Genomic DNA, 9,321 nt, shown 5'->3' with positions numbered 1-9,321 from the left:
CCTTCACAATACTGTGCTTATTCTTCTTCCTGCCTTGACATTTCTGGAAGTATTGTATAATTTTGGTTTAGCTGTCGCAGTAAGATATCTGATGTAATCCCTATCTAATCAACTGATTCCTCATAGGTCTTCATTCTGGCAGCTAGTTTGTTTAAATGATTTTCTCTCTCTGAAAGAACTGACGTTTTGAGATGGGGTCAGGTCCCCTAGCTGTTTTGGGTTTTTGATGGTTCAGAGTATTGCAATAGACAAAGCACTATGCACTTTCAATGAATTTTCTGGAAATTTCAATGTAACTGATTTGATAATAACATTTGTTTATTTTGGCCTCGTATCACTCATCATTCAACATGTCTGAGTTAATCCCCTAATTTTAGTTCCAAAATGCAGGACCAAGCAATTGCCCATTATAAAGACATTGGGTAACAATGTCCAAGACATAAACCTGAATGGCTTTCTTCTGTAAGATATTGATATTTTTCTCTTGGAGGGGTTGACTTGCAGAACAAGACATTGACTTATTTAAGCAGTCAACGCACAAAACATTGGGAAGAGAACATCAACATTCTACCCAGGTAAGTTACAAAATGGTCTCTTATAAGAGTGTGTAGATTTATTTAACAGACCTGCTGTCCTCAGCTAACAGCTGCCTAACTTTAGAGCACGACAAGAATATCATATTGATAGAAGGTCCAACTGATGCACTGCACTGTTGTGCCATATTAGATAAGTGTTCTTTGGTTAGGCAATCACTGTAGCACAGAGAGTCAGAAGATTATGGATTCACAGAATGAGCCAAATGGCCCATTATTTTTGTTGCACAATCAGACCACGTGAGTATAATAGATGCTTACATCTTACTTTAGCAATGCCACAATTAGTACCAAAGGTTCTTTTCTCTAGTATCAGCCTGCAATAATTATAAAAATTATTTAATTGTTCTGTCTCCAGCACTGAACAAGGTATTGTTTTATGGAGCAGAATACATCTGAAAGGGTTTTGATCTGCAGTCTTTGAAAGAAGTTCTGTTCAAATAGTCAAAAATCATAAGGACATTCACCTGATTTATGTACATCTTCTAAAAATGTTTCTGAACTTTATGAAAAGATTAATAACATCAACAAACTTCTAACTAATGTTAAGCATTTAAAGAAAATGGCCAGCCAATGTATTTTCCCCTTCCTTCCCCTTCCCAATGAATGGTGCTCAAAGTGGTCTCCATGCCACTATATTGTCTATGACCTACGAGATTTCTGGTGTTTCGCAGACATCAGTCCACAATTTGACTAAATCAGAAGAGTAGTTTATTAATTTTTAAAACCATCTCCAAAAAAAAGGAGATACATCTATTTTTCTTTACAATGGTTTCGAACTCCTTCCTCTTAAAAAAAGACTATTTGAAAAATGGAAAATAAAAACAGGATTTGTCTTTAACAATACCTCACTATGCTTACACTAATTAATCCCGACATTTACACAACAGTTCTGTATACAGACCGGCCTATGAATTGTTTATTACACAATTATAAGTTTTCAACTTCAGGTTCTGAAACACCTTTTTGACATTTTTCCAGACCATGCTTTACACTTGTACCTACTTAAATCTGAGTTTAAAACATGCCCAAGTCATTTTATGTCACACCTTTTCATACATTAAGTACATTCAACTATACACTTAAATTCATTCAATACTTTCTTCTTCAGTGTCACTTTCAGGAGATCCACCATCTCTGTAATCGTATGGACCTGTGACCTGCTTCCATTCAGATGCTTGCTGAAATACATCACTGTCATTCACTGATGGTTCATGATGATCATTTAAAACTCTTTCCAAACAAAGGGCAGATTTACTGGTCTTGCAGTCTGATACCTTTGAACGTGTTTCGCACCGGAAATTTCCAATGCTCATCATCCACGTGCTTAATTTTTGCCAGTTCAATTTTTGGAACGCTATTATGCAATGCAAGTTTCCACCAACCTGATTAGAGACATTTCAAATCATTATTAAGGCAAAGATCATATGATACAGAATAGAGGCAGCTTTTTGGCCCATCCAACCAGTATCACTTTTATAGAATAACTATGCAATTAGTATCACTCACCTGCTCTTTTCTACTAACTTTTATTTTCTTTAAATATTAAATCACTTTGCTTCCACTATAATTTCAGATAGTGCACTTCATGTCATAATGTGGCTTCTGATTCTTTTACTAATTATCTAGAATCAGTCTCCTTTGGTTACTGAACCCTCTGCCACTGAAAACAACTTCTTTATTAATCTATCAGATATTTCAAGATTTTTCATTCTTTGCTTCAGGAATAATCATAGATTCATCAATCTTTCCATATAACTGATGTCTTTTAGGTTTGGTACAATTTTAGGAAATTGTCTATAGATTCTCCAAGGCCTTGACCTCTTTCCTAATTGGCCATGATGCCCCATTTGGCATTGAGCCAGTAATTTATAAAGATTTAGCACATCCAAAGGGTTTTTTTTGGGAGTAGGTGTGTTGGGAATGGGCAATAAAAGCTAGCCACTAGGACTCCAGTACAATTAAGATTGTTATGTAGTTTATCATCAGTATCAACTGTGACTAATGTTAATTCATACAAATTAAACTGTTGGATTGAATCAGTATTCAAGATTATAAATGCTCGCCAAATGAAGTTTGCCAGTTTCAAATATGCTGCATAAAACATATCCCGAAAACAGCTTAACTGCTCTGCTCGAGAGAAAAAAAGAACATGAAGGGATAATTCCATTGTTGACACTCCAGTATAAATCTCAGACTTACAAACTTGCACTATATTCCCAACTCCCAAAAATTGCTTTATATCACACAAGTGTTCTTCCATTTAGGGGGGTAAAATATGAAACAGGTCAAGGATTACTCAAATTAAAAAGTTATTGGTTTGTGTCTGGGTGGGGTGCTCTTCAGAGAGTTGGTGTGGAATTGTTGGGCCGAATATCCGTTTCCAAACTGTAGGGATTCTATGAAATATAATAGTCACTCATACAGGCAAATTATCTCATGCCATAACCACCACATTGATTTGACGCAAATATTTGGTAAATTTTATTTTGCATAGTTTATGTTGTTGCTCACAAATCTGATATTGATTGTAGGACTCAGATTTCCCTAAATTCTGGGCCATTTAATATAAAATCTGACTGAGCATATTCATTTACACCTTAATGGAAAACTAGAAAATAACTTTGGAATATTGTATTTTCAACAAATTTGCTATGAACTTAGGGTAGTTAGCCCTCAATTTCCAGTTACACCAAAATAGAAGTAGTTAACTCAAAAGCACATCAAACTAGTGCTTATAAAAGGCAAGGGCTGACCCATCTTTGTAAGCAGCTGTTCTGAAAATGATTCTGGAGACTGCAGACACCAGTTTCCTTAAGAGCCAGCCATTGCCTGCTGAGTCCATCCAGTTTTGTTGCTTGTTAATACTCCTATAATTCACAGCACAAGTGCAAAACTGAGATCAAACATTTATTATATTACAGACATCTTCCAAAAAATCCAAAATCTTTTATTGTTACCTTTTTTGTTTTTCTACATTGTATACCTTTTTCAGGATTCCGAATATCAAGGTACTCAGGATTCTGAGTGTTGAGATCTAAGACTATGTCTGCCCACCTGCAGTTAGAAATAAGTCACAGTATTAGAGGACATAATCATTGCATCACTAACATCCAGTAACCGCAAAGAAAATCTTTGTAAGAAACCAACCACACTTCAAATATCTCAACAATTGTGTCACAAAGCTGGTTTCTTTTTTCCAAAAGCTGTTCCTTTTCTCAAGGATACTAAGTTGTTGTTTTTTTCCAGAGGGGTTGTAATTGCTCCAGGTGCTGATGAGACTGGTTTGGTACAGAGATTAAAGGGTATGGAGAGGCATGTTTGTTTGTATGTAAACAGATGAGACTTCAGGCCTAAGTGGTCAGGTTTTCAAAGTCACGTGTACAATGAAAGGGGAGTGGTCAACTCCCTAGCTCAGCAATTCAGTTCAGTCCAGTCCTCGTTAGGAGTTCATCAGTGAGCTATGTGGAAACAGTTTGCTAAACTCTTTCTTCTGCCCTTCTAACTTAAACCTGTAAGCATCTGTTCCTTTTTTATAAAACTGTTTTTAAAAGGGGGTTTGCTTATTGGGACTGTTGGGTATTTTTGTGAATACATTTTTTGTCTGTCTTAAAACCTGGTAGTCCACCTAGCTAACTTACTCCAGGTAATTTTCACTGTACACTGAAACAAATTGCAAAGTTATGATCTGGGTTGCCTGCCCAAGCATGTTTTGAGTGGTCTGGTCTAGTCCATAACAATAGTTACCACAGGATTATAAGTACAGTATTATCTATTTCAAGATTTGCTTCTGATATGGATTTATATACAAAATTGGCTGAGGTATAAGAAACAATAATGGTTAAATGGGAATTTTTCAGGCTGGAAGGTTTCTCATGAAGTTCTCCAGGTGTCAGTATTGGAACCCTTGGTCTAGATCTTGGTGTGGAGGAGACAATCTGAAAATTTGCAGACAATACCATTCTCACAGTTTATAATTGTGAAGTGTAGAACTGTTAAATTATATTGACAATTTGGTGGAGTGGGCAGACAAAGGTTGCAGATGAAGTTCAAGGCAGAGAATTGCAAGGAGATGTACTTTGGTACAAAGAACATGTGAAGATACTATGAAATAAATCGTATTATCCTAGATGGTGCACAGGAACCGAGACATGAGGCTTTACATTTACATAATTTTGTTGCTTTCAATTTTCCTCCAAAGTGTCCTTGTTCCTCCTCATATTTCGGAGATAAACAAGTAAATACCAACTGAGAATGGAGGTAGGTGAATCTTCTCTCTTCTCCAGCGGTACTGGAAAAGATAGGATTTACTGGCATGTTCAGACAAGTGATAGAATCCCTATAGTATGGAAACAGGCCCTTCGGCCCAACAGGTCCACACTGACCATCCGAAGATTAATCCACCCATACCTGTACTCCTACCCTATTACACTGCATTCACCCCCCTGATTAATGCATGTAACCTACACACCGCTGAACACTGGACAATTTAGCATGGCCAATTCACCAAACCTGCACATCTTTGGATTGTGGCAGGAAACCCATACAGACACTGGAGAGAACTTCTGGAGTTTGTGCAGTCACCAGAGGCTGGAATTGAACCCGGGTCCCTGGTGCAGTGAGGCAGCAATACTAACCACTCAGACACCATGCCACCTTGGATTTCTGAGCAATGTCTCTTTAAGCTGTGTGCTTGAGTACTAACTGCCAATTATCCTAGTTTCCCAAGTAACAGATCACAGGTGCAAATCAGTAGATCAAATGACTATACCATTCATGAAGGCAGGAAAATAATAATTTCTAGGGAAGGAATTTTGGTTCTAGCCTCTGACAATAATCAGTAAGGGGCAAAGTGGTCAGCCTCAAACTTCTGTAGAGTCAACAATCCTAGAAATCTCACTGCAAAGAATCTCTGTCTGTGGTCATCAGTATAATAGTGGAGCCAGGTCAAACATGAAACAAACCACAGAGATGAAGTTTTGACTCTTGATCTAAGTGCATTAAAATTGAGGCTTTTCCTGTGAATTCTAAATTAGAGGAGGAGGTAGGATGAATGCTGAGCAAATGTTATGCTTGGACTCTACAACAGGAGGTCACAATCTCAAAATGAAGTGTCAATCATTTGGAATTCAGCCCCCCAGAAATATGGTGACAGCTCAGTGGTAAGATGCCTGTGTACTATAAGAATTAAGCTTCATGTGAATAGTGAATGGAGGTGGAGTTGAAAAAAATACTTTAATCTTACTGACTGCAGGAGAGGACTGGATGGGCCAAATGGCCCATTCTAGCTCTCATTTCTTATGGACATTTTTCATAAGAACAGAATCCAAGCACAACATTTTCTCAAAGTGCCACTGACTAAACAAATTGCAGATTTGTCTGCATAATACTTTTGCTTTCAATTATATATAGTAAAAAAATCAATTAAAATTGAATGGCAATTTTTTTTCAGAGAAATGTTTACCAATATGGAGGAATACGATGTCGAAACTATGCTACCTTGATTTCCTTTAAAAAGCTCTGCTGCCTTCAACAGATCGTCCACTACTTCATTAATATTCTTTGTCAGTTTTCTCCTTTAAAAGGTGTTGACTCCTTGTTGGGGTGATTCCACAGGAGACCTGTTGTTCAAGTGAACATTTTGTTTTGGAGTTAAGTCAAAATATCAGGTAGCTCTTGTACTAACATTGTCCCCAGGTTTGACCTAATCCTCTCATCTTTTGGTGATAGTTTATGTACACTGTTATTTGATAAAGACTAGCTGAGAGAGTTAGCTCAGTGTGGACCAAACCTTGGATCTGTATGGTATAGCTATTGTTTTACCGGTGTCATCAAGTAACCTTATTATGTAGCATACTGATGTGATATCATGTTAAACTTACTTTTTGCAGTGAATGGCTGGATGTTTCTTACTTGGTTCACCTATTAAAATCCAAAACTCCATTTCATCAAGGGGCAGCTTCCCTCTGTAAGCAAAAGGCAAAACAAAATGCCTGCAATATGTAATTGGAAATGGAATACTTTATTCTCCTGTCCATCTGCAATTAGATATGCAAGTGTACTGTCACCCAATTTAACAACAATATGAAAATGGAAAAGGTACATCATAGGTTCATTTTCTGTTATTCATAGGATAATAATGATGCATTATTTCCATTAGTTACAGATATTTGAAATAACAAAAGAAATTAACTGTGGAAACAGTTGAAACACAAGTGATTAGAACATAGAATTCTCCATAAACTGTTGTCAAAGAATCCATAAGAATGTAAAATAATTGCTTTAAAAAAAATGAAGTAATTCAACCCTCTTCTATAACATCTTTCATATCACAGGTATCTACCCAATTAGCATAGTAATAGCAGAATCTCAATAATTTATATTTGTTGATTAGTACATAAACATTGTGAAAAAGTAAGTTTAAGTAGGTACACTTACATCTAATAGTACCCATCGGTTCCCTAATATTTCAAACTAGTGAAAGCGAGGACTACAAATGCTGGAGATCAGAGTCAAGATTAGAGTGGTGCTGGAAAAGCACAGCAGGTCAGGCAGCATCTGACGAGCAGGAAATATCGACACTTCAGGAAAATGCCCTTCATCAGGAATTGTCAGCCCTTCCTGATGAAGGGCTTTTGCCTGAAGCATCTATTTTCCTGCTCATCAGATGCTGACTGACCTGCTGTGCTTTTCCAGCACCACTCTAATCTTGACTAATATTTCAAACTAGTACACTTTTTCTCTGTAATTTTAGAACAATTAAGATAACAGCCGTTTAAAAAAAAGGTATGTAATTAATTATTCACATGAAAAAGCCAACATTTGACTCTCTTAAAACTTCTGTAATGTTTCATTCTAATTGAAAGAAATGTATCAGAATTCAAGTTTTCTTGCAATTAGTTTATCATTGAAATCCACACTGAGGCAACAGTATCATAAAGCTACCCAGAGAAGCATTGCAATTATAGGTGTAGGCTTGCTCACTGAGCTGGTAGGTTCATTTTCAGACATTTCGTTACCATACTAGTTAACGTCAGTGAGTGTCCGATGAAGCACTGGTGGTAGCAACCCGCTTTCTATTTGTGTTTAGGTTTCCTTAGGTTGGTGATGTCATTTCCTGTGGTGATATTAGTTCCTGTTCTTTTTCTGAGGCTGGTAAATGGAGACCAAATCAATGTGTTTGTTGAGAGTTCTGGTTGGAATGCCATGCTTCTAGGAATTATCGTGCATGTCCCTGTTTGGCTTGTCCTCGGATGGATATGTGGTCCTAGTCAAAGTGGCATCCTTCCTCATCCAAATGTAAGGATACTAGTGAGAGTGGGTCATGTCTTTTTGTGGCTAGTTGATGTTCATGTATCCTGGTGGCTAGTTTTCTGCCTGTTTGTCCAATGTAGTGTTTGTTACAGTTCTTGCAAAGTATTTTGTAAATGACATTAGTTTTGTTTGTATGGGTTATTCAAGTTCATGAGCTGCTGTTTGAGTGTATTGGTGGGTTTTTGGGTTACCATGATGCCAAGGGGTCTGCGTAGTCTGGCAGACATTTCAGAGATGTCTTTGATGTAGAGGGGAGTGAATATGTTGTGTTTTGACTCCTTGTTTGGGTTTGTTGCTGAGAAATTGGTGGACTATATTTGCAAGTTTTGAGAAGATTTGTAGCTCAGGTTGAGGTTCTGTATGTAGGTTTGCTCGTTGAGCTGGAAGGTTCATTTTCAGATGTTTCGTCACATACTAGGTAACATCTTCAGTGAGCCTCGATGACGCACTGCTTTCTATTTATATGTTTAGGTTTCTCTGGGTACCCAAATCCAAAGAAACCCAACCATACAAATAGAAAGCAGGAATCATCAGCAGTGCTTCATCTGGAGGTTTACTGAAGATGTTACCTAGTATGTGACAAAACATCTGAAAATGTACCTTGTAGCTCAGCGAGCATAACTACATCCAAGACAGTGTTCATTGGGTACCTGTTCTTTTTGAATACACTGTATAGGTGATTTTCCTCTGCTCTTTGTAGTTCCTTTGTGCTGCAGTATGTGGTGGGTCATTGAAATAATGTTCTAATGCAGCTTTGTTTGTGGATGTTGGGATGATTGCTTCTGTAGTTTAGTATTTGGTCCATCTGTGTTGTTTTCCTGTAGACGCTGGTTCCTGTAGTCAGATTCCCTTGCAAGAACTGTTACAAACACTAAATTATACAAACAGGCAGAAAACTAGCTACAAAACGACATGACCCACTCTCACTAGTATCCTTACATGCAAATGAGGAAGGACACCACTTCGACTGGGACAACACATTCATCCTAGGACGGGCCAGACAGAGACATGCATGAAAATTCCTAGAAGCATGGCATTCTAACTGGAACTCTATCAACAAACAGTGATTTGGATCCCATTTACCACCACCTGAAAAAAAAACAGGAAGTGACATCACCAACCCAAGGAAACCTAAACACAAATAGAAAGCGGGCCATACCACCAGTGCTTCAAAGAGGCTCACTGATGATGTTACCCAGTAATGGTAATGAAACATCTGAAATAGAGAACCTCAATCTTAGCTGCAAGCCTTCTCAGATCTCGCTAACTTGTACACTCAATGATGAGGTCCTAGGGAGTGTTGCTGAACAAAGAGAACTTGGACTGCAGGTTCATAGTTTCTTGAAAGTAGTCGCAGGTAGTTGGGATAGTGAAGGCGGCATTTGGTATGCTTTCCTTTATTGATTTGGAGTAT

At 37.6% G+C, this 9,321-nt stretch overlaps 1 protein-coding gene across 2 annotated transcripts in view; it reads right to left on the bottom strand.

Moving 5' to 3' along the window:
• Positions 1-1,336: 1,336 nt before the first annotated feature.
• The window catches only part of LOC132816345 (basic immunoglobulin-like variable motif-containing protein), a 33,373-nt gene continuing 25,388 nt past the window's right edge, over positions 1,337-9,321 (bottom strand). Inside the window, exons 8-10 of one of the 2 annotated variants that reach the window (XM_060825791.1) lie at positions 6,476-6,586; positions 3,554-3,650; positions 1,337-1,978 (exon numbers count right to left, since the gene is read on the bottom strand). In XM_060825791.1, coding sequence (XP_060681774.1) covers positions 1,682-1,978; positions 3,554-3,650; positions 6,476-6,586 — 505 coding nt within the window. In that variant the 3' untranslated portion in view covers positions 1,337-1,681. The remainder of the gene's footprint in view (positions 1,979-3,553; positions 3,651-6,475; positions 6,587-9,321) is intronic. The other variant, XM_060825792.1, reaches the window with a different exon arrangement.

Source organism: Hemiscyllium ocellatum, chromosome 6 (assembly GCF_020745735.1).
Source record: "Hemiscyllium ocellatum isolate sHemOce1 chromosome 6, sHemOce1.pat.X.cur, whole genome shotgun sequence".
Classification (NCBI taxonomy): Eukaryota; Metazoa; Chordata; class Chondrichthyes; order Orectolobiformes; family Hemiscylliidae; genus Hemiscyllium; species Hemiscyllium ocellatum.
Note: the sequence above shows the minus strand (reverse complement) of the source record. Positions and strands in the feature narration are given on the sequence as shown.